This window comes from Crotalus tigris, unplaced genomic scaffold (genome assembly GCF_016545835.1).
Source record: "Crotalus tigris isolate CLP2741 ecotype Arizona unplaced genomic scaffold, ASM1654583v1 scf7180000017754.2947050, whole genome shotgun sequence".
Lineage (NCBI taxonomy): Eukaryota > Metazoa > Chordata > Lepidosauria > Squamata > Viperidae > Crotalus > Crotalus tigris.
In genome coordinates, this window is record NW_024096616.1 from 1,523,204 (window position 1) to 1,550,000 (window position 26,797).

Below are 26,797 nucleotides of genomic sequence, written 5' to 3' on the forward strand. Positions count from 1 at the left end.
ATTATTACAACATTCCTTCTGAATTCTACCTTATCAACTTTCACACTAAGACACCATCCTCCTTCACTGAGTAAGTGCTGTATTGAGGGGGATCTTAATTTCAGTCAGGTTTCCCAAGAATTGTATCCAAATCCATTTGCTACCAGTAGCACTGGGCGAGCTCAGTAGCCCATCTCAAGTACACCCCCTTTTTTCACATTCTCAATCTTGTTTTCTTGAGTAAAAAACAGAAGTTTGCCATTTTCCAGGATGATTTTTGACTTTCTAGGTTAAACCAATAATCTTGTGATTTCCTGGTTATCTTCTGTCCAAATACTAACTTGGCTCAACCCTTCGTAGTTCTTTAAAGTCAAACATGGTTGGGTAGGTGCTGCTACTTGCTAAGATACATCAAGAGATGAGACATTGCAAATTAAAACTTAACTAGGTGTTCGGGTCAACCTTCCTTGTAAACAGCTAGATGTCTTGTATGCTTGTTGCATTTTAAAATGTATGTAAAATGTATTTATTCTGAAAAAGAAGTGCAGTCATGAGCTGGTTACCAGCATCCAGTGGATGTTTGAGAACAGGATTCATCCAAGTATCGTCCTAATCATGCTTTTTTCACTTTTTGCCAGTAGAGGGAGCAGAGATATCAAGTACTGAGGAAGAACAAGAAGATACCACAACTTAACTTTAAATTCTGAATTCCTGTCAATCTTGTGGGAAGACAGAAGGAAAATTGCAGAGCTTAAAATGGAACTTTTGAAGAGATGCAAGTCAGAAAGAAAACTAAGAGGACTTAAGAAAAGTATTTGTTCTTTGTTTCTTCAGTAAGGTCCTGCTTCAAGTGGACTGTTATTTCTGGGAATATTTCTAGTTTTATACCCAATTAAACTTAATGAATAAATTTGCATTTCAGGTTTGCTGTGCATTTTCCCTCTCACTACACTTTAGATAGTATGGATCTTAAACAGATTCATTAATATTTTTATGAAATCAGTAAATGAAGAGTTTTAAAAAGGGGATAGAATAATCTAGGATAGCAGAGTCTAGAACCCTCATAAGTGAGAAACTAGGGCCATATTATGAAGCAAAGCACTCAGACCACAAAGACGATATTGTTAGGTTCCTAAGTGGAAAATGGTTGCTCAGATGAATGAAGCATCATTGCAACCGTCCTAGAATTGTAGAGTTGGAAATGACCACTTAGGCCACCAAATCCAACTTCTTATTCATTGGACGAATCCTGATTAGGGCATCTTGTCAGATGCTGGTCTAGCCACTGCAATTCAAAGGGAGACTATTAAATTGCTGGGTCAATAGTTCTATTATTGTTAGTTACACACTAATTGGTCCATTTTTCTCTGGATTTGGCATTTTTGTCCATCCATTGAATTCTCAAAGAACTGTACAGTCAGATGCTGTTGTTTCATGGTGTCATACATTCTCACAGGGTGTAAGCTGTTTCAGGTAAAGCTGTCGTTTGCAATTGATTGATCATGATTTTGTCAGTGCAAATGGTGTTCAATTGGAGATCCAAACGTTATTATTTTAAATTTCTCATTAAACTGATTTTACTATTAAGGAGTAAATGGAAGTAGTGGAAGTAGTGACAGATTTTATTTTCCTAGGCTCCAAGATCACCTCAGATGGGGACTGCAGCCAAGAAATCAAAAAATGCTTGCTCCTGGGGAGGAAAGCTATGGCAAATCTAGATAGCATACTAAAAAGCAGAGACATCACCCCGCCAACAAAAGTACGTATAGTCAAGGCTATGGTTTTCCCAGTTGCAGTGTATGGATGTGAAAGTTGGACCATAAGAAAGGCTGAGCGCCAAAGAATTGAGGCCTTTGAACTATGGGGCTAGAGAAGACTCCTGCGAGTCCCTTGGACTGCAAGGCTTTCAAACCAGTCAGTCCTAGAGGAGATCAACCCTGACTGCTCTTTAGAAGGCCAGATCCTGAAGTTGAAACTCAAATACTTTGGCCACCTAATGAGAAGGAAGGACTCACTGGAGAAGGGCCTAATAATGAGAAAGATTGAGGGCAATAGAAGAAGGGGACGACAAGAATGAAGTGGCTGGATGGAGTCACTGAAATAGTAGGCGTGAGCTTAAATGGACTCCAGAAGATGGTAGAGGACAGGAAGGTCTGGAGGAACGTTGTCCATGGGGTCGCGATGGGTCAGACATGACTTTGCAACTAACAACAACAACAACACTATTAAGGTTTTTTTTTTTTGCATTCATCCAGCTTCTGTCTTTCTCTCATTTGTTTATGTCACTCCTACTCATGCAGATGGAACTAAGCTGAATGAGCCAATGATTGCAGTATCCATGATGATTGCAGTATCCAAGAGAGTGTAGAATTTTGCTGAATAGATGGAGCCAATAGGGCACAATACCCCTCATGAGTTTTAATGAATAATTTTGGCAGTGTTCAGAATTTCCCTTTCTACTATTGTGATCAGTAATATTTGATAGGATTTTGCAGGCAATCTAGTCCAAACAAACAATTACAAACTCTGGTAAATGTTGTAATGGCTTTTCACTGTTAACAGCTGTTTCTCATGCTACCCATTTGTAATGACAGTGGGAAGATAGATTTTACCTTGAAAAACATCTCAAGGACTTGGTCTACCGAAAAATTGTACACTGTTTAAGAGCTCATACATTCCTGCAATTGTTGTAGAATTGCAGTGTGTACATATTGTTTATCTCTATGTGCCTGTTCTTGCTGCCTTGTTTAAGGATGCATAGATACAAACAGCATCTGCATATCATTCCAAAGAGACAATAAAAAAAGACTAAAGGTAAGGTAATCTCAGCCTTCCTGCTCAGTTGAGACTGTCAGAAATCTGCCATGCCTCCTTCTGGGCTGGACCATCCCAGTTTTTGACCAAGGCGAAGCAAAACATGACAAAGTCTGACGCGTTGGCTCCTCCTACTCTGACACAGGCTCAGACGGCCTTTAAGGGTGAGTGTGGATAATACTGTCATGTATCTGATTAACGAAACACTTCAAAGAACTTTCAGACATTTTTTTAGCCTAAAAAGCCTTTATTAGTATTACAGAGATGTCAGCATGGCATGGTGGAAATGCTAAGATCTGAATTTCCCTTCCTTTGCACATAACATTCCAGGCATTTCCCCTCCCCTATTTTGGGGTCATGATTCACATCTTCCAATTAACTTGGAGGGCAAAGATTCACTTCCATTTCTTTTCCCGGGCTTTCCTTATATTCTTTTCCCCTTTTGCTGTCACCTGATTTAACTCTAAAAATATCAGACAGTTCTGCATATATTGTCAAAGCAAGAATATTCAATATTAGCAGCATTGACATCTACATCATCATGCTGAGAAAAGGCGTTCAGGTAAGACAACGCCCCTTCTCCAGCATGATGAGTGTAGAATCCACCGGTGGGACATACTAAAGCCGCTCATGTCCCTACGGGGGGGGGAAATAGTCTGGGCTTGTGTCCCACCAGAAGGAACTACTTCCTGTAACACTCTTTGGCCAAACGAAGCATCCGCAGAGGCAAACTTGTCTAGCTTGTAATGTCTGATGAATGAAGGAGAGGACCAAGTTTCAGCCCTGCAGATTTCCACAATGGACACCTGGGTAGACCAGGCCGCTGATGTAGCTGCACTGCGAGTGGAGTGGGCAGTGATGCATCTAGGGACCGGTAGGGACTGAAAGAGATAGGCACGGGCAATGCATGCCTTAATCCACCTTCCAATGGTTGAAGAGGAAACCTTCTGACCCATGGAAGAGGGTTGGAATGACACAAACAAGGCCTCTGATTTGGGAAACAATCAAGAAGCAAACAATACCTCAATCAAGGAACTACCAACTTAGATAAACAAGCTAACAGTGAACAACAACCCAGTCAAGGAACACCAAGACTACTACCATCAACACTAACAGGGCAAGCCACTAGTACATAAAATGAGACCAAACCCCACTTCCTACTAGCACTGATGATATTACCTAATTTGGTAATGAAACATCTACAAGAAATAACCAAGCTCATAGAGCAACAAAGGACCCCATAGAGCAACAAATATTCTCTCCTATAGATTTGAGTGTATGAATATTTGCCCTTAGCCTCTCTTTCTTTTTGACAACCTGCAATACCCATTTAATGCTAAGCAAACCTGTATGCTAGCCAGCTTGTGTTGTTCCCTAGTCCTTCCCAGCAGCTCTCTCTCACACACTCTCTCTCATTTTGCTTTATTCTAGAGAGTGTTAACATCTCTTCTCACTGTGCCAGTTACACTCAGTCAAGAAGCAGCAATCTGTAAAGAGACAGAAAAGACAACCAAGAGGATATTTATTGATCTCCTTATTGTTTTGGATGCTGCTTTCTGCCCTTCCCATTGTGCAGAGAGAAAGAAGACATCTCTTGAACAAGTGGAAGAGGGAGAGTACACACGTAGGCAGGGAGAGCATAGCAACCAGGCTCTACCATGCAGAAGAGCCAGAAGCATCATGCTCAAAAGGTAAGAGGCTGCAATTTGTATTGGAAGCGCTTCAGGTGATGCCCCAGAGGTGGAGCAGAGAGGAGCTGTAGCAGATGGTGCTTTTTCCTATCAAACGGTTTGAGATACAGAATAGCAGCTTTAGGTAAGTGTGGCAAGGGGTCTATTGTGTGTAACCAGATCCCCAGGGATTTAATCTGTATTGCCCTGGGGAGGGGTAGAGCTTTCTGCTCCTAGATTGATAGCAGCAGATGAAGGTGGGTGGGTGGTGGCTCTCATGATGAAATCTTCATCTCACCCTTTATAATTAGCAAGTTACCTCATCACCTGCATTTCACAGGGAGTCAGCTGCATCCAACCCTAGAGGCAGCTGCTTTTTCTAAAAGGCAGCAGGTGTTTCCACAAGGGTGACTCATGTGGATAATTAACAGGTGGATGGGAGGGCAAGTAATTGGAATCAGTGGATTTTTGGATGAGGGTCAGAGAGTATTTGCATCAGTTACTGTCGCTTTGCTCCACTTTATTCAACATGTGACAAGTGCCACTGAACACTGTGATAGGGAATAAGGGAGAAAGGTGGAAGGGATTATTGTGTTGCGCTCAGCCTGCCTTGCTACACTTGGGAAGTGCTAGAGCAAAAACTGGGGCAGATCTATGGAGTCTGCCCCTACCCCCCCACACACCCCTGAAGGTCCTGTGTTAATCTAGTTGGCTTTTTCCTTTTGGGGAGGCATTGAGTTTCGTTATCCAGAGATATCTTTCCTGTTTTCTAATCCTTACCTCAAATTTTTTTAAAAAGTTCTGAATCCATCAAGAACCAACCTACAATATGTTGTTGGCTGAAGATTCCAACTCATTACAAAAACTTTGCTTTCCCATGCTGGACAAAAGAAGTTTTCTCTGTCCATTTCCAAAAAGAATACAAACTTGGGGATATATATTATTCAAACTTCTCTTTTTGTAGTTTCTTAGATTCTAACACTTTCCAAATTATTGCCTCTTCCTTATGTCTTCTGAGAGGATTTATGCAATGAGAATATGTTTGGCTATGGATGAATGTGATTTATGAAGGCTGCAACGGGGCTTCTTTTCCTGGGCACTATATTTCAGACCTTGTTTTATTGTAGGGCAAACATTTTGTATAGGACAGAGAAGGAAAAAGAGGAGAATACTGTTTAGAGTTTTTTTAAAAAGTGAACAAAGTGCTTAGAATAATTAAATAATAGGCTGAAGCAGCATCTGTTATTGGTTCAATCTGATTCTACTTGAATCAAGCTTGGTTTTACGTAATTTGTTACCTACAAATATAGAAATATGGACAGAAGTTTTTGATTTCTATTGTTCCAGATTGTTTTCCATTAGTTAATTACTCCCTTGGAATTCTGGAGTGACAGAATTTGTTCGTTATATATTTCTGTACAAAATTGGGCAAGGGCACAGCCAGTGCAGATTTCACAGTGTTATTAATTCGTATATCTACTTGATCCTTGAAATGAATTTTACCCCCTTAATGACTTCCACGTCTCTTGTGAACTTCAGAAGAAATCCAGATGCACAGTCCAAAGGCAGCCCAACCCAGATGCAAATCTCTTGGTTGATTCTTACCTTTTGGATAGAGATTATAGGTGTCAAAAGTCTGTCTTTTTCTCTCTGACAGAGCTGGTAAGCAGTAGGCAAAGCCAAGCCAAGCCTTACTAAAGCTCTGATAAAGCAGAAAGGCTTTTTTTCTTTTTCAGTGTCATTCAAGATGGTAATCTCTTCCACAGGTGTCTCTCCCTTGCATTTGAGAGCGGTAAAAGGAATATCTTGTTTCTGGGTAAGCAAATGTGGACTATAAATCATCACAGCCATTCCTCAAAGACAGTACTTTGCTAGTACAATATGATGGGAAAATCCACAGTCCCAGTTGCACAGTTTGAAAAGATCAACTGGCCATGATCCATCTGATTTGTAAGATATTTAAAAATGTGAATTTTCCATGCTTTGGCGGTGAGCATGGGTGACACAGATACAGGCATCAAATATTCTAAGGCACATCTATCAACCAAAGGCAAACAGAAAAAAAAAAACACACCAAGAAGGAGGACAAAAGAAAACAAAATTGTATAAAGCAAGCTTGTGTAAGTGTGCATGTATGCAAATTTAGTAATTGCTGTCTTATAAATAGAAATACAATCATGCATATCATCATATTGGGAAGACAATGTTTGGGTAGCCTGTGTGCCTGCTCAATCTGTTATCCAGATGGTACTATTGATGGGCAACTTGAAGGCCCCAGATCACCTTCTTGTGGATCTTTTATTTAAAACAGAAATGGAACCTGAACCCTTCAGACAAGGGATTCTTCTCTTTAACAGTAGGATCCATAATCCTTTTTAATGATCCTCTTCCAGCAAAGTGGCTTGAGGAAATAATTCATGTGATGTGATTTCACTGTGAATGTAAAACTTGTTCTCTCCTTAGTAGTGGGTGATAATGCAGAGGGTGGACAGAATAACTACCAATGGCAGGAAATTGTACGGGCAACAACTTTTGATTTATTTTACTTCTAATTTAAAATTTAATTATAATGTATAAAATAGGTTGCTCTGATTCTAAAATTATGTAAACAATTATTAATAATTTCCAATTACAAATAAGGTCTTGGGTCATAAAACATCAGATTTAACTGTGGTTGAACAGAAGAAATTGTGGATAATTGATGTTATCTTGGGGATAGTAGAATAGAAGACCACAACTTTGATCTGAAAATCAAAGTTGAAAGATTATGGCATAAACCAGCCACAGTGGTCCCACTAGGGATCCACACGTATACTATGCTGATATATATGACAAGAACTTGATGTGTATGAAGGCCAATGCCAACTAAAGAATTGGCAATTATGATTACATGTTGAAGTGATGCTCCAGTTGTTTTGGAATTGCAACCCATGTCTCCTATTAAGCAAAGGTAGAACCAATAGTAATAGGCACCTTGGATGCAATCCCAAAACAACTGTAACACACTTGAATGGCATTGATAAAATTACCATTGGTCAATTGCAAAAGACAGGATTATTTAGAACAGTTTACAGCCTGAAACGATGCCATCATCATCATCATCGGCCAATCCTAAATCCTTGGGAAGAACTCAATAGATGGATAAAACATCTGGTTGCCTGTACAACAAACCATAATGATGAGGAAAGACTTTTGATTTGTGAAATCAAATTTTCCAGTGTATCTTGTGACTCAGTTGTGTCATAGATTCTTTCCCCCTTAGCATGAGAAAATGTTTTTACTAATATCTAAGGCTGGTTTTAGGCAGGGAGATCCAGGTGCTACCAACCCAATGCCCTGTACAACTTTCCCCTCCTTTCCTCCTTATACTTTTGTTTTTGGTGAAAATGTAAACAATGGAAGAAAGGATGCAATGCATCTGGACGGCCTATAAAAAAATCCCATAACTGCATAAGAAAAGTCTAGTCTGGAAGCACCATCTGTTTGAGAGGAGTACAGAAGGAATAATAATTATTAGCAAAATAAAGAATTGACTCATGCATTGTAACTATTTCCTTCATTTTTTTTTAAAAAAAGAAATACATTTACCTGATATTTATTAGAAGAATGCAATTCCAGCCTTAAGGTGGGAATATCTAATGAGCTAGTTCTCCTCCCAATATCCAATAATGCTATATTCAAGATATTTATTAAAGTGACTCCAAGATAATCATGTTTACATAATATATTCCCCATGCAGTGAAAACAATATATGTAATTTGATAATGGTAAAATAAATCTTGCTACATTAAGGTTTTGGATATGTTATGAATCTTGACAGTATATTTGCAATAAATATTTAATAGGTATTTTTACTTAATTTATTGTTCTCTAAATAAGTAAACGAGCACTCAACTCTCTTAACAATATTCCAGAACACAAAACAAAAGATAATATGCAAGGTGGACTCTAAAATGATATTAACTATTAGAAGCCAGATTAATCGTTTTTTAAAGGCTGAGGAAGTGAGGGCCAAGCACAACTCCTAAGGGAGTTTTCCATAGTTTGGAAGAAGCCAAGACAGGGTTTCTTCTGCCTGTCAGATAGATGGGTTCCTTGTACAGAACAGACTATATTCCACCCACAAGAAGGCACCAGTTACTTCCCTTAAGCGTAACGTTAGTCCGATTTCACCCAATAGCTTGGAAGAGAAGGAAAAGTTGACAGCTGCCATCTTATGCTGACCACATTTCAAGCTGAAGTTGTTGCTGAGGCTACATCCCTATGATCTGTCCCAATCTTGGAGTCCAAATGAATTCATCAACAGAAGCAAATTGTTCTTAGTGGAAGACCCAATGTTTTGTTTAACTCTCCCTTCTATCACCTTTGTAAAGCAAATACCTCATACCAGGTAGTTAAGAAACCCAATGCTGGCCTATTCTTCATGGATGCAATGGGACAACATTCTTTGATTTTCCTCTCCCTGTGGGAGGATGTGATTAGCTAGGGGCTAAGCTTTGCTGATCCCTATAATGTGTTTCCTCTAAATAAGTCTCCTGTTTTAGTTATAAAACTTAAGTTAAATTCCTGCTCTTCGGAATGCTCATGTGCACCCACTAAGCTTTAATTTCAATATCCATTTTTTGAGACAAATTCATGGTGGTCATGAAGAACATGAAAGTTTTTCCAGTTCCTGGTCTCCATATGAAGATTGAAACCGAGCAGGATCAGTAGCTCTAATAACATGCTTAAGATCATTGCAGATAGCTAAAAAAGACAAACTACAAGGCAGCAGGATGAATGGGTTTTATTGTTCCATGGAGTTCCATAGTGGGCTATTTACTTGCTTTATTTTAAGTTGCAAATCATCAGTATTCATGATGAAGGAAGGAAGGAAGGAAGGAAGGAAGGAAGGAAGGAAGGAAGGAAGGAAGGAAGGAAGGCACTAACAGTATCTCTATGATATGTTTGCCATTCAAACTTGTCTGCATGCTCTCAAAATTGACAGACATTCACTTAAGCAACTGCTCAGTAAGATGGAATTTCCACAGAACCGGCTACTTCAGCTTCATGCCTTTTAGTTCTAGCTTGCTGCCTTCTGTAATAACCTGCTAAACAGAGCTGTGAGAAATAGGCTCCCTCCTTCTTCCAGTCAGGTTTCTGTGGCTTATCACCTGCTACCTTGACTTCCTCATTAGATTGCAGCCTAAAAGAAAGGGAAGCCATCCAGCAGCTTCCTTTTCCCTGCAGCAACCAGTCTCCCATCATATTTACTAATTTCCTATTATTATTTTCATATTTGCTCCCATTTTCTATTTCTTCCTCTTTTTTGTCATATCTGCAGGTGGTAAGCCAACCAGGAACTGGTTCCTTTCACCTGCAAACTGTATCCCTGTTATTACCCATTTTTTAAAACAGAACCTTCTATGTGGTTCCTCAAAAAGTAGAACTGGGTGGTTTGTTTATTGTTACATTTACATCCCACTTTTTCTAGGCATCAGGCATGGGGATTGTCTTTAGTGGCAGCCTATACCATCTCACAATTAGGCTGCAGTCTTTTAGGCTCACAATCACTGTTGTGATGCTCCAGACGCAGACATGCAAATTCAAGGCCCTACGGTTGGCAGAGGTCTTTTGTTTCTCCCAGTTGAAACAAGTAATTGGAAGGAGGAATTGTTCTCTCTGCTGAATAAATTAATATATTTTACCTGCCCATTATTCCTGAATCACTAACATAGTGTATGAGCAGTAAAAGAAGTTTAGTTCAATAAGTTGCGAACAAATAATATTACAGGTTTATGTTAAATAATAAATCCAATTTAACTTGGCTGAGAAGTTGCAAACATTACTTGAAAGAGTAGATGATCTGAGTTGCCTTTTGTTTTGTATGCATGTAAGAGTACGTTTTAAAACAAATAAGATTACTTTAAAAAAAATAACACTGAGCTTTTATTTTATTCATTATAAATAACATATGGAAAGACAGGCTCTTCAGAATTCTCTTTACTTCTCTAAAAGTATAATTGCTATGGTAATTGGAACACTTTACCCCCCCCCCCCGAGGTGAGATGCACCCCACTCTTCTAACCTTCAGAAAAAGTATTAAAAACTGGCTCTGGCAATTTGCATGGGGGTTGAAGAATGATAGGCAACCCTGGGGATGGTTGGAGTCATAAGGGCATTCTCTCCACCTTTAAAATTTGTAATACTGCAACTCTGCCTTTTCATATAGTTTTTCACTTTGCATGTATTTATGCTTTTACATTTGGTGACATTTTTATGGTAAGCTGACCAGATGAGATTGGTGGTATGGAAATGAGACGAATGAATGAATGAATGAATACTTTAAGGTATCGATCAATTTTTCATTTTCTAAACTTATTTGGATGGACTGCCCCTTCTTTAATTTCAGCCAGAATCAGAAGCTCCTTATGACTTAGTCAAGCTTGTGCATTGCAGAGTTTATTAATTACCTAATCCCTTCTTTTCCATATGAATTACAGACCAGATACAGTATTTTATCTGTCTCAGTGCTTCTCACTTTCTCCTACTCTTTTTATTTCAACGGTTTCTTTCCCATTTCCTATTTATACTGTATCTGTTGGAACTCTTTCTAAAAAACGCAGGTAGATCTTGTAGATTACCAAGAAACAACTACAGACTCTCTAAAATTCCCTGCAGAGAGGTCCTATTCTTGAGGGAGTTTTCCTTTGTGCCTTTCTTCAGAAGCAACGAAAAGAAAGAAAACATAGCAAATAATCTTCACAGCCCTCAATGAAAACTTCTCACTTTATTATTTCTAGCAATGGATGCTTGTGAGTGAGAAATAAAGAATCACTCAAGATCTATTCTTTGTTTTCAGGACCTCCTGGTTTCCTCTAATGTAAACTAAAGGGAGGAAATGATCAATTTTTAAATGATATTCTAAAAAATGTATAGTATAGAACAATGATGGCTTTTAGAGACTGAGTGCCCCAAAACTGGCCTGCCCCCATTCTGCCTGCCCCCGCTCTGCCCGCCCACCCCCGCCCTGCTCTGCCGTCACCCCGCCCACCCTCAGGGCCATCCACGGCCCACCACAGATTGCCCAAGCAGCCCTGCAGCGCCATGGTGGCCACGTCCTCCGCCCGTGCCCCGCAGCATCATCTGCTGCGCAGCTGCCATGTGCTTGGCTGCGCTGCTCCCGAGGGATTCTCCTCTGGGGGGGCTGCTGGTGAGGAGGGGGCTGCAGGGGGAGGCAGGGCTGGGGCAACGGCGTGCGTGCCTACAGAGAAGGCTCCGAGTGCCTCCTCTGGCATTCATGTCATAGGTTTGCCACCACTGGTATATAACACAACATAGCTTCAGCACAAAACATTTTCCAGTGCAAGTCAGAGCTGGGGAGACCTTTCCCCAATCTATTAAGATAAGGAGGTCAAGTAACCTAAGCCAGTGGGGAAAAAAAAACTGTCCCAAGGTTCTCTTATGATAGCAATTTGAAGGATTTGCAATATTTTCATCCTGTCCAATATCTGTGGTGCACAACATCAACCCATACTCAGGTTGTCCTCAACATTACAACCACAACTGAGCCCAAACTTTCTATTGCTAAGCAAAGCAGTTATTGCGTGAGTTTTGTTTCATTTTACGACCTTCTTGCCACGGTTGTTAGGAAAATCACTGCAATTGTTAAGTGAATCATTAAGGGAATCCGGCTCCCCCCCCCACTGACTTTGCTAATTGGAAGCTGTCTGGGAAGGTTACAAATGGTCATCACATAACTCTGGGACAGTGCAAGCACCCAAATTTTAATCACATGACTGTGGGGATGCTGCAATGGTTGTAAGTGTGAAAAATGGTCATAAGTCACTTTTTTCAGTACTGTTGTAAATTCAAATGATCACTAAAGGAATGGTTGTAAGTGAAGGACTACCAGTACCAAAGGGCAGGACTAGGAACATGTTGTGGTGACTGACTGCCATCTTTCCTTTTTTAAACCTGGCCCCTCAGACACTGCTGACATATTGAGACCATTTCATCCACCTGTATTATTGTTTAAATTGCCTAAAGCCAGATGTCTTTACTTGCAATTACTGGTAATATGGATTGTGGTTTCAGGACACACTTTATCCATGCTCAGATGCATATATATGTATTTCAGACTTTGCATGAGTTAAACTATAAATTTCAGGAATAAACAAACAATAGTTATATAAAAAGTAATGGCGTGCATTAGTTTTTTTTGCAATCTGGTGTTGGACTCTATTTCTCAGCATTTCCAATAAGAGGGACAAAGTGATCAAAATTCAGGTGCTTGGAAGTGTAATCTAACACTGCTGGAATTGGGTATAATAATAATAATAATAATAATAATAATAATAATAATAATAATAATAATAATAATAATAATAATAATAAAGTTGGAAGGGACCTAGCAGTGTTCCAATATCTCAGGGGCTGCCACATAGAAGAGGGAGTCAAGCTATTTTCCAAGGCACCTGAAGGCAGGACAAGAAGCAACAGGTGGAAACTAACCAAAGAGAGAAGCAACCTAGAACTAAGGAGAAACTTCCTGACAGTTAGAACAATTAACCAGTGGAACAACCTGCCTCCAGAAGCAGTGAATGCTCCAACACTGGAAGTTTTTAAGAAGAGACTGGACAGCCACTTGTCCAAAATGGTATAGGGTTTCCTGCCTGAGCAGGGGGTTGGACTAGATGACCTCCAAGGTCCCTTCCAGCTTTACTATTATTATTATTATTATTACATCTGGAAGGCACCATATTGGAGAAACTGCTGATAAGCAGTTATCTATCTCTCTTATTTTTAATTGGTTTAAATGTGGCAAATTGATCAGATGCAAACTTTTTAAGCCTAAATCTGCTTGTTCTACATGACTTTTCAAATGGCAGTTCATGACTATGGAGAGGAGGAGATCACAGCAACTTATTTTCTTGAAATGCTCTAGGTCAGATTGTTTCCTTGCCTCTTCCACCCCCAAAATCTTACATGAACTGAAAAGGTGGAAAGTCAGTTAGTCTTGAAATCTTGAGTTTACCAGCAACCCTCCTTGTGTGTAGTGTTTCCACAGTCATTTGGAAAACCGAAAGTGGAAAGAATAACCAAGGCAGCCTTGAAGAGATAAAAAGATTAAAAGTAATTAGTTTGGCCCATAATATAGTTTTAAATAGGATTTAAAAGAAATAGTTTATTGTGTTATTCTAGAGATTACCAGCATTCATTAACTTAGTGCTGGACATGTATTAAGTAAAAAAAAATAAAATAAACCCCAAACCATTTGCAATTATGCAATAAAGTTTATTCCTAAAGGGCATTTTAATTTTTTTATAAGGTTTACTATTTATTCATACCTTTAATTTCACCATACATATGGCTGCTATGTACTATATGCTGATCATTGTCACAGATGCACATATACATCCACAGCTGAGAGTGATTGTAACTTCTTACCAATTTCTGTCCTCTACGTTCCAAACTGCTGCTGAGTACAATCTTATGTATGTTTGCTCAGAACTCAGTGTCACTGTTTATAGTGCAACTTGCCTTTGGAAAGTGTATCTAAGGTTATGTTTTTTGGAAAAGAGGAATATCTGTGACTTTTTCATAATACTGTACAAAATCACAAAGGATCCTTGATAATACCCATGCCCATACCATTTGACAGTCTTCTTCATCTTAGCATTCTTGAGATCTAGAAATCTTCAAATGGGTTGAAGCTATTGTGGGAACTAAATACAGCCTACAGAGAATGTTCATGAAAATATGTTCTGTGTTACATAGTTTTTTAACTACGTACATTTGCCTATGGCAATGTTTCTCAAGCTTGGTGACTTGGCCAATGGCAGCCAGCATGCCTTTGCAATAGACAAGAAATGAGCAATGAGGAGAACTTTCAAAAAGATTTCTTAGTCCTGAGAAAGAGAAAAGCATTAGAAAGAAACTCAAGCTAATCCTGCCTTAGTGTTGTTGATACTTGATGGGGCAGAGAGAAACCGTGTAGGTTTTCAGGATTGAATCCTACAGTGTTCCTGAATTTCCTGTCATATCTGTTTCTTGGCCTAGCCTACTTCAAAGTGCTGATAGGTTTTAAGATTGCAAAGTGAGAGTCCAAGGAACGCATAGAAAAGTCCATTTCCCTTAAGACAAAGAACTTTGTTTTAAATGGGTGTGTGGGAAAGAAAAAGGCACCCTTTTTAGGTGAGGGGTGCAATATAGGGACATCTGTAGCAAGCTGAGAATGACTAAATGAACATGTGAAGTCTTGATGTGACGCCTGTGACATTGCGGAGTATATAGAAAAGACACAGAGTTGTGTTGCAGCATCATGTCACATGTTTTGTCATTAGCCATCTTTGACACCCATCCTCCTGCAACTCTTTGTTTATTAAACACATTTATATTGCTGCTGAACTCACACACAGTGAGCATAATACTCAGAAATGTCTGTTTTCTTGACCAGAAAAAATGATGCTAAGAATTCTTGTTATAGTAGAGGATTCATAATATAATTCAAATGATGAATACATACTTATTTTTGGATTTCATATCTTGGATTAAAATTTGGGTTCAGAATGGAGGGGATGGGAAGGCAACAAATGCAACAAAAATCATTATCTTATTCACCAAAAATGTGACCCCCCCATGTTATTACATTTGAAAGAATTGTTTAACTGGGTGATATCACTTATTTGGAAATTTTATTCAGTGGTCCATGGCTGTAGAAAGTTTGTGAAACAGACATCTTAGAAGCTGAATCAGTCTTTATTATTCCAGAATATTAAGTTTAAGAGTTCAGAACAATAGCTTTAAATTACATGAAAAGAGGTTCAGCTGAATGTTAAAACAAGGAATATTTATTTTATTTCATATGCTGCTTCAGTTTCAATTCTGAGCAGCTCAGGGCAACAATCATAAAACAAAAAATGGTATAACCATGCAAACTTAATTATAATACCCATAACATATAACAATAATTAAAATTATTACTCGCTGTCAGCCCTAGGAAGACGGCAATGTCGAATCATTCCAAAAAAATATTGCCAAGAAAACTGCAGGGAGGCAGTTGTCAAAAGTTAAAACTGTCTGTCTCAAAGGAACAACAAACAAACAAACAAACAGATAAATAATCAATTCATATTAAATCCTGGCATTGTAAGTCAAAACTCTAGAATAATTCATCTTGGCAATTGATGTTTTTTTTTTCCTGGAATTTTTCCTAGAATTTTTTTTCTTAAGGTTGGATCCACCAGCAGTTAAGTGTCATCTTGTAAGTTATCATGACAGCCAGTTCCTCTTCCTTTTTGGACACAAACACATTCCTTGTTGTTCATGACTAATATTTCAACATTTATGAGAAATTGTTGAGAGAGATGTATCAGATAAAATGTATCATATCAATCTAATCCCATTTTTTCATCAAAAATAGAACTAGTATTCTAAAAAAGCATTTCCATATAATTTAGTCATAGAAGATGTGATAATATCTAAAGATTCAGAAATGTGTATTTAGCCTTTGAAATGCTTGGGAAGTGGGGAAGAAAAGTAGATGTTGTTGATTTATAGTTCAAAAACAGACTAGAGGAAGGCTGCTGAACTTCATAAAGATGCTGAATGGCATATGTTATTAAAAATAATAGGAACCATAAAACAAAGAAAAGAATAATGTACACTCAGAAGAGAAAGCACTAAGGATAACGTATAAAATCCTATAAGAGGTTTGACACTACCCTAACTCAAGCCCTGAGGGAAAAGCCTTAATATTGCTTCAGTATTAGGGCCAGTTTCCTCTGATAACTTTTTCTTCATTGTCTCCATGGAAACGGAGCAAAATAGGCTTTGCCTCTATAACTGTGGTAAATGAAAAGAGAGTGACTTGTGAAAAAGAAGGGCAAATGCTTAAATTAGGTCAGAGCTCTCCAGACTTCCAGAGTTTAGCCTGGAATTGTCTCCAAGGAATATATGAATGACCAATATAGATTTTAGCTATTTTCTAAACTTCCATAGTGGGTCATTCCCAGTAACCAGAGAACATTTTTACACAAGCATTTTAGGTTCAACCTAAATGAACCATACTCTGTGTCCCACAGCATTATTGATCTTTGTCAAGTAATCCGTCAGCTTCCCCTCAGTGTGAAAAGAGAGTGCAAAGACAGTGCTAACACTGGGTCCCGTGGTGGAAAATTGCCCCGTCTTGTCTCCTACTCTTTAGTTCTGCCCAGTCTCTGTTGAATGTAACATGCTGTGGTATCACATCACTGCTTTACCAAGCTTCATCTAATCAGAGGGATGACTGAAATGTCCCCTGTCAATAGGTGCCTGGCTGAGGAATTCTGGGAGTTGAAGTCCACAAGTCATAAAAGGGCCAATTTTGAAGACCCCTGGTGTTATAGGTTGAGGATTAGGGCTGTGTGTGTGTTTAAGTGCTTCCCTTTGGCCCCTCAAAGGCTCACTGATTTACTCATCTAGCATTTTAAGGATAGTGGAGATGAACACTAGAGGTTGTAGAAATGACAGTGTGGAAGTGCTCATAGTTTTTTACATCAAGAAAGAAAAAAAATAAGCAAATCTATATATACAATTTCCCAATAAGTTTATACCCATGAAATAGTTTCTTGAGAAGATGTAGTAATTGAAAGCCCTGGAAAGGGAGGACCATTTTAAAGGCAGTTCTAAATAGGACAAGTACATCAACATTTTTAAAACACCAGGAAGGGATATTCTCAGAAAGCCTTCCCTAATGGAGAATGCAGCTTAGCATTATGGGAATCGTTGTCCGTATTTTGAGACTGCACATTTGGGAATGTCCTTGGAAGGTTTTCCTTCTGTTATCAACTACTATTTCTAAATATTCTACTAGAACCCTGGCAGTGGTTAGAATGCAGTATTGCAGACTAACTCTGTCTACAGCTCAAGGTTGACTCAAGGTTGGTAAAACGAGGACCCAGATTGTTGGGGACAATATGCTGACTCTGTAAACTGCTTAGAGAGAGCTGTAAAGAACTATGGAGTGGTATATTCTGTACTTTCCGGCGTATAAGACGACTTTTGAAAGTGTTGAAATCAGTGCTGAAGTTGGGGATCGTCTTATATGCTGAGTCATCTTATATGCCGGAAATAACAGTAGTTTCTGGCGTATAAGATGACTTTCTAGGCATGTGACTCGGCGCCGGTCAGGGGTCGTCTTATATGCTGGGTCGCCTTATATGCCGGAAAATATAGTAAGTCTAAATGCTAGTACTATTGCTATTCATAAAAAATGATCAAAATGGGTAAATCAGTACTATTTGCTGGATTGTCAACCATATGGCTACACAACTTAATTTGATGGGATAAAAGTAGCATTTAAAATGTTTCAATGAGATGACAATACAAGTGTTCTCAGAAAGACTCTTGATTTTATGTAATATTTAATGTCCATTTTTTCTTTACATGATTGTGCATGCTCCTGTGCAAATCACTGTGCTCACACAGATTCTGGCACTGTGCTAAAAGCTCTGTGTACAGTAGTTATGTCAGTTCACATAATCCACACTCCCACTTAAAAGCAACTGGGCTGTGAGGACTGCCAAGAGCTTTCCATGGTACTGGAGGCCTTGGTGTAAAGGCTGTCAGCTCTGTGAAGCAGACTTCGAGAGTCACATCTGAAATATACAAATTGACTTTATGGAGAGAAGAAGTACTGGTGGGATGTAAGAAAAGATATGAAATCCTACCTGAGAATTCGCAGTTGTGATGGTTGATTTACACATGCAATTTACAATGTAGTCCAACATCAAAGGATGCATTTTTATTTATTATTAAATTGCTTTGTTACTCAACTTGCCTCAAGATGCATGCTAAGTGATATGAAAAGCTCTGATTCAGTGAAATTATGAAGTAAGGACTTGTATTCCACATTCTAGCTTCTGTTAGATACTAAATATGTTAAAAGCCATTATCTCTTTGCTCTGAAATATGCCTTGCCCTCTCCTCTCCCCCTTCTTTCAGGTGACTCTTTCATTTCCTATGCATTTCTCTATCTCTTCCTTATCAGCCAGTCATTCCAGACTTGTTAATGACTCCTAGTGACCAAGGAGATGGTGACCTAGAGACCGAATATCCTGAAGAGAGAGGAAATTGGACAGGCAAGCTGGATTTCCTTTTGTCTTGCATTGGCTACTGCGTTGGATTGGGAAATGTTTGGAGATTCCCATATCGTGCCTATACAAATGGGGGAGGTGAGAACTTGACCACCATTGTTTCTTGCCTTTGTGTGGAAGATTTCTATTTCTATTATTATTTTATAGTGAGATTTATATATCTGTACTGACAACCTGCAACAGGAAAAGATATCAGCATTTTTAAAAGACTAGGGCCCCAAAGAAGAGAAATTTTATGTACCATACTTTCCGGCGTATAAGATGACTTTTTCAAGCCTTAAAATCGGCACCGAAGTCGGGGGTCGTCTTATACACCAAGTCGTCTTATACGCTGGAATATGTGGTAAGTATTGTTGCTCTAGCTGAAATGGAGACTGAGCTGTCCATATTAAAATTAAAAAAGGAGTCTAAAGCACAAATAATAACTGTCTTTTTATGAACCTGTAATCCCTGAATTCAAGGCAGAGTCAGGGCGACTGGATGGGAGCTGAGTGTTTACTGACCACATGCTCTTCCTGACACCACACAGAGTTTGGTTCAGATATTTTTTCTTTGCGCTTTAAGAGAGAAACATCTGCCACTACTGCTAACTCTCAACCTTCCTAGTGGGAGGCGAGAATCTTCGCCACTAGGCCACCATGCCACTCTAAAGCACAAATAAACAAATAACATAAATAATAATTTGGAGTCTTTCCATGCCATAACTCCTGTAATTAAACTCCTGTAAAGTGGAATTTAATAAATGTTCTCTGATGCTATATAAAGCATAATATCAAATATAGCATCAGAGGCACATTAGATTCTACATTTATTAAATTCCACATTATAGGAATTTAATTACAGGATTATGTCATGGAAAGATTCCAGGTCATTATTATGTTGTCCCATAGTCACTATCAAATCAACTAATACTATCTGATATACTGCTACAAATTCAATAGACACAAAAGCCTCTTAGGGATAGACGTGTGCTTACTCAAGCCTAATGTACAGGTATCTGATAAAGCATACATATGAGACAATCTTTCTGCAAACTAGAAGACATTGATCTATTAGAAACTGGCATGCATACACTATATATTTGTTCCACTGAACTTATCCATAGTTACACTTCTAAAACTAGCAAGAATTAGAAATAAGGAGCAGAGATTAGAAAAAAAAATCATGAAGCATACAAGTAATATGGAAGAGTTCTGCCTTCTATTCCATAACAATCACAACATCAAAATGGTGATACAAGCCTTACAATAAAAGCAAACAGACATTTCACGTATTAACATCCCATTTCTAAATTATATGTATTACTTCCGCTCATTGCTGACAGAAAGAGTCTGGAGTCTATAGTGTATATATATCACTTCCACTAGTGCCTTTTCCTTCTGATCAATTTGCCACCTGCTGTTTGCTCACCCCATCCCTTGTTGTACTATTTTAATACATTTCTTCAAGAATTACTTGCCATTTGAGATGCTGCAGAAATCTGTCACAGGTTTCTCTTCAAATACAACAGCACATAATTCAAGGAATCTGCAAATGTCTTATTTCAAAATATCTCTCAGTTGTAAAATGATGTACAAGTTTTCCTATATTTGGAGAAGTGACCTTCAAAAGCAATAATAATCAATGTGATATGGACACAGCTGGATATAGTTTGATCTGTACACTCATATCTGCAAATATTGTCAACAAACAACCAGTTGATTTGGTCTCTGCTGATTATTAAATAATAAAGTTGCACTCTCCAGCATGATATCTCTGGCGCTCTATACCCCGCATTCACCTATAATTTGCTAAATGACTTTATCTCCTTTTCTCTTGTTCTTCTTTTTAAATATGTGACAAGTATGGCTTTCATCTGAACTATGTAGCTGAAAGCTCCTCCTCCTCCTCAAAATATTTTCGGGTCCATGTGAAATTCAGAAGATTCTTTGGTAAATGAAGAAGACAAGTCTGAAGAACCAATTTAGTCCAGTAGCTAAGCACCTGAGGCATGAAGGTTGGCTAAGTGACTTTGAGTCAGTTGCTCTCTTCTCTCTCTCAGCTGAACACACCTCACAGGGTTTTTGTGAGGAAGATAGGAGAAGGAAAGAATATTAGATACAGTCACTGCCTTACGTTATTTATAAAAATAATAGATGTGGGATATAAATATGTAAGTAGAAATTGTGTGTGAACAATACAATTTTTCCTTTAAAACATTCTGGCCATCATAATACGTTAATTATTTCCTGTGAAGCAGTTTCAGCATAATGTTGAGCTCCTTTGCCAAATATCTCATGTATTCCCAAAAGCCATGCTGGTGAATCAGTAGGTGGCTTCCTCGTTCTGAATCAGTGTGCTATTCAGCTTGCATGAATAAATTACACCAAAGGGCAACACACTGTGGGAAATGTTTTCTACTGGGCAACAATATCAGCAAAAAGAAGAAAGCAAATTTCTGATCTTCGAAGATTCAGCCTTGAGAAATTAGTATATTCCTTCCAGGATGCAGATATGATTAAGAAAAAAAATGATTCTACACAAGTTAATTTTTCCCATTGAGTTTATTAAAGAATATTATGTTTTCATTGCATTTTCCTGCAGTTCAGGAAAATAAACACTGGAAGGGGAATTAAGAGGCATGCCAGTATGGAGTTGCTTCATACTAGAGGACACATTGTAGACCTGAATAATGAAGTTTTATTTTCTAGTTCCTGAGGGAATGCAGCCAGTCCGGTGAGATTTTTGTAATACAGGTGATCAATAATAAAGAGACTGCTTTGGCCTGCTCACAAAGTTGTTCTGGTTCTTTTCCCATGATAATGACCAAGGTGCTAAGCTGGGACTTGAATAGGGTTGTTGATTGCATTAGTCCTATGACCTTGTCAAGTCATTTATAATAGTGTTGCATGAAAAAAGTAATCTGAATGTTATAGATCTGTGGTTGATAGGCAGTAGACCAAGTATTCTACTTTCAAATTGTTAAGGGATAGCAATGACAGAGTAACTCTCTCAAGTTTAAAAGTTATTGCTGAAATAAAGAGAACTTTAAATAAATAGAGGTAGATTTCAATATGGAAGGAATGTGAACTCTACACACTCCCCCCCCCCTTTTGGTGCCTTTGCATCAGTGTTGACTGCTGGTGATTGCTTAGACAAGTCCCTGTAGTTTTCTTGGCATGATTTCAGAAGGACTTTGACACTGCTTGCTTCCTAAGGCTGGCAGGGAATGACTCACCCAAGGTCATCCAGTTGGCTTCAGGCCTAAGGCAGGACTAGAACTCATGGTATCCTGGTTTCTAGCCTGTTTCCTTAACCATTACACCAAACTGGCTCTCCCCTGCTCATTTCTATTACCAAAAAAGATATTAATGATTTAGATTTCTTAATTCTAAGTATATATATATATATTGTATCAAGTTCTACTTGAGGGATCTTGAAATTCCAGTAAAAGAAGAATGATAAAATAACTATTTCCACAAACTAAAGCCTGCCAACTCCTGTAGTAGTAAATTCAGTTTTCTTTCACATTCAGTGTTTATTCTCTAAACATTTGGGTTGCAACACATTAAGCCTTCATGACTCTCTGAGAAATGAATCCGAATGGAGTCCTGCCACATTAATAGTAGTGATGGTGAGAATATATATCTACGTAGTCATCCCATGTTTTTCTTCAATTTTTTTCCATCTTTTTTTCTGACCACAAAAATCTATGAAGAAAGGAAGACAGTACACATATATCATCTATTGACTCTCCTGAAGCATGCTATGCTTCAATTCCTCTCTGCCAAAGAATAAATTAAGATGTTCCTGCTTCTTTGAAAGTTACTATAGACCAGGTCATGGTATTTGTCAATCAAAAAACTAATATAATGTTTTCTACACTGACTAGTACCAGATTTCTAAAATCTCCAGGAAGTTCCATGCTTCAAACCATTGCAGAAGAAGCTAAGCACTTCTGTGATCTTATGTTGTTGATTGTGCATAGCAATTAAGCCATTTTATTTCTGAATTAATTGCAGTGTAACTTGAATTGCACAAAAGCCAAATGTTCCTTTTTCAAGACTGAAGTTCTGCAAGGCCTGAGGACCAGCTGTTTTCTTACTGTAGAAACTTGCCTGGCCCTGCCATATAGTTTCTAGATTAGTCAGCCGACATCTTACTTCTCTACATAGAAATTCCTCCTCTATAGATCTTTTAACTGCAGCTTCTCACTGATGCCTCCCCTCCTGAAAATGCATAGAGCATGAATTAAATTTATCAAAAGAGGCAGAGCATCCATTGAATCTTGCTTGTTTCATATTTTCCTATTTGACAACAGAAAGGAAGATGTGATTAAGTCTTCTTCTCTTCTCGGTGTTTCAAAATTGGCAGTAGTGATGATCAATGTGCATAATCTTCAGCCTGATTCTGATGGATTGGGAAAAGGAAACTGGCAATGTTGACACAGATAAGAGAGAAATATTCTTATATGCTAAGACACAGAAATATTCTGTTCTTGGGACTATTAAGGAGTGATTCTAGATCTTTCTACACCTAGGAGAAAGATTCTAGCACTAAATTCCAATGCTATGGAGATAAAGTAGTTATAAGAGTTATACGTTTTGTGTTGTGGATTTAAAATATTTGGAAAGTAACAAGCAGAGAGAGTATTATCTCCTTCCTTCTCCTATTTCACACCTAGTGCATGTAGGCAAGAGGAAGAAAAATCTTCTGAGTCAAATTTTCAATTTGGCACTTGGAAACTCTCATGACGAGATTAAAGTCTATAAGACAATAAAAGGAAAAACGCAAAATTAGATTAAAACCTGTTTGGCCCAGCATTTTATCCTCACAGTAGATGATGGATGACATCAACTGTGAGGATAATGGTAGTAGCAGGATATAAATGAAATACTAGTCCCACTCTTACATTCCAGAGCAAGTAGTATAATATCCCTGATGCAGGGAACAATTATTTTTCAGTTTTGGGAATCATTGAGAGTCTTAGTTTCTGTTAGATTATCTTCTAATCACCTCTTAAAGATTTTCAAGTGTGTGACCATCAGAACACCTCCTTGCAAAAAAAAAAAAAGTCCATATTTCTTGCATGAAAAAAAAATCTATTCCATTGTATATCTCCCATCTCTCACTTTTACCAGATGGACCATATTCTAGTTTTATAAGGACCAAAAACACTATCCAATATATAAGGAAGGGATATCATTTAGCTCATGCTGAGATTATCACATTCATCCCAATTGGACCCTTTCTGTCACTTGTTTGTAATTTCTCTCTTGCAGGGGCATTCCTCGTTCCTTATTTCATTATGTTGGCTATATGTGGGATACCCATTTTCTTCATGGAACTATCGTTAGGCCAGTTCTCAAGCCTTGGGCCTCTGGCTGTTTGGAAAATAAGCCCACTCTTCAAAGGTCCGTGTGCAATGCTAATCTAGTTTCGTCATCATTCCTGTCTTCCTTTCTTTTGCAGACTAAATTCTTATGGTTGACAATGGAACAGGTTAGTCCTCATGCATTGTAGAGATGAAAGTAGAATCTTCCTTATCGCAATAGGTGAGAGTAGTAATATACTATTGAATATTATTCACTTTTATACTCGCTTTCGTGACTGCGAAAGTGAAAAAATATTTGGGAAGAGAATTCTCTCTCCCATAGTTTTAGAAGCATAACTGTCCAGGTGGACTAACCCTAGGCAGATTTAATATAGATAGCTTTTTATTTTTACAAAGCTGACACATTACAAAATTAACTCACTACAAATTAACTCACTACAGTCTTCTAGAATTCAGTAAATTCCAAATGTTAAGAATGAATGGAACTATTCAATTTCCAAGGCTTAATAATTAAGAACTCTGGGAGTTATAATTCCGATACTTCTGTAGGGCTTTAACTTGGGTATCCTAGGAAAATGGCTGGCTAATTTAAGACTTTGAAAAAAGAGCTAAATTTAATGTGTGATCCAATGCAGAAGAAGACAGCATGACTATTGGTGCCCTTACAGGGTGGCTAGAAAGAGCTAGCAATGTCAATTGAGCTCAGGGCTGCTTTTATAGCAATAACATTTAAACTTATATACTGCCCCATAATGCTTTACAGCACTCTCTGTTTGGTTGGCAATGTAAGCATTATTTGCATAAGGCCCCCAACAATTTGGGTCTTCATTTTGCCAGGATGGAAGAATGGAAGTCTGAGTCAGAAACCCTTGAGCCCATCTGGATCGAACCTAGGCTGTGGGCAGAGTTGCCTGCAATAATGCACTTAATCACTGTGCCACCAGGGCTTCATGTAAATGCATCCGGAATAGCAGTAAACAACCATCAACTTTGGGGGTTGCCTGTGTTTTGTTGCTATTATATAACATTTCTGCTCTTCTTTAGGTATTGGTATGGCCACAATCCTGATTGTCTCCTTGGTGGCCATTTACTATAACATGATCATTGCCTATGTTCTCTTCTACCTCTTTGCCTCGTTGACCAACAACTTGCCTTGGCAGTACTGCGGCAACTGGTGGAACACAGACCTGTGCCTGGACCACCATGTCATGCACACAGGAAACAGTGCTGTTCCTTTCAACACTTCTAACACTGTCAGTCCAAGTGAGGAATATTGGAAGTAAGTAGGTTAGACAAGAAAAGGGTGGGAGGGAAAGTAACCTATGGGGATAGATTTGCCCTCTTCAGCCTGCAGTGCTTTTTTTGTCATAGAACTCACCGGAACAGAGTTCCAGTACCTTTTTTTGGCAGATTTTCCAAGTTTTAAAAGTAACTTTTGAAAATTTGATGTTTGGTCCACATGGATTTGAATCTCTCTGTCAAGCGTAGCAGGTCGGCAGCAAAATCATTAAAATGGTGTATGTGGGCTGCTTGTGTGTTGAGTCCAATGCACGCATACTTTGTCCAGCTGCTTGGCTTGTGATTAGTCATGTGGTTGCGCACTGAGTGCTTACTGTGGGCGATGACCATTATGTTTTGTTACACAACTGACATGCATGGGTGTGTGTACAGTGATTGACTACGTGTGAAAGGTAAATAAAAGATTAACAAGATGTGAATTCCGGCACCTTTTTTCTTACAAAAAAAGCACTGCTCATAAGCATGGTCAGAGGTCAGTAATTATAGTGGTGCTTAAAAGTTTGTGAATTGGTTTTGAATTTTCAGTATTTCTGCATAAATATGACCTAAAATGTGATAAGTAGCTTTCATTTTCCTCCATTAAATGAACAAGCACAATGTTTTGTTTAATTGGGTTGTCTCTATCTAGTGTTAGGGTTTATGTGACAAATAGATCACCTTTTAGGTCGTATTTATGCAGAAATATTGAAAATTGAAAAGGGTTAATAAACTTTCAAGCACCACGGTATGGGAGTTGTAGTCCAAACTAACTGAAGGGCATCATGTTTCCTACCCCAATCTTCATGTATGGTTCATGATGTCGATGTGATATTTGCTGTCAAATATATGAATCAATTCACATATGTTTATTAGATGCGTAAAATCATTCTATCTTTTTTCAACTGCAAATATTTTAAGGAGAATTATGAATTATACACTGTAGCAAAAGAGGGGGAACTGGAGCTTTATTTCAGCTTAATAAATCTATGTGGAGGCATTTTCGTTGTGTTCAAAATAAACTATTTTGTTAATAGGACTGGAATTATTAAAGACCTTATTGACAAGGACACATTAAGCAGAGTCAGGGCTTTTTTTTGTCACAGATTGCCCAGAACGGAGTTCCGACACCTTTTTCTGATGGAACCTTGTAGGGTAGGCAAGGCAGGTTGTATGATGTGTGTGACTTCCAGACTTTTTTTTTTTTTTTTTTACAAAAAAAGCACTGAGCAGAGTGTATGCTGAACTCCATGCAAATTAATGTAACAAGCGAAATAGCTTTTCTGTGTCACTGTAGCTATCAGACACAAAAATGTATTTTACCATGCACACATGACACATGCCCTCATCACTAATTTATTATTTGAAATAATGCGTATGCAGGAAAAGAACACTGTATAAAACATTTCTTAATGCGTGCAATATTGCAAAATTCTTTATATAAAGAAATCTGTTCAGGGGAAAAAAACCATCAAATCCCAAGTTAAACTAAAGCCTAAATTTAACTGGATGTATTTAATCAGATTAAATACATCTGATTTAACTATTGCTTCCCTGCATGATGTACACATATGTTTGGGGAAAATGTCATGGGGGTGGGAATTCTACCCACTGAAGTTTTTTTCTCT

At 38.3% G+C, this 26,797-nt stretch overlaps 1 protein-coding gene across 1 annotated transcript in view; it reads left to right on the forward strand.

Moving 5' to 3' along the window:
• The first annotated feature begins 4,288 nt into the window (after positions 1 to 4,288).
• SLC6A7 (solute carrier family 6 member 7) overlaps positions 4,289 to 26,797 on the forward strand; it is a 39,631-nt gene continuing 17,122 nt past the window's right edge. Inside the window, exons 1-4 of the mRNA XM_039340878.1 lie at positions 4,289 to 4,484; positions 18,475 to 18,658; positions 23,842 to 23,973; positions 24,939 to 25,173. Of these exons, the coding sequence (XP_039196812.1) occupies positions 4,452 to 4,484; positions 18,475 to 18,658; positions 23,842 to 23,973; positions 24,939 to 25,173 (584 nt within the window). The 5' untranslated portion in view covers positions 4,289 to 4,451. The remainder of the gene's footprint in view (positions 4,485 to 18,474; positions 18,659 to 23,841; positions 23,974 to 24,938; positions 25,174 to 26,797) is intronic.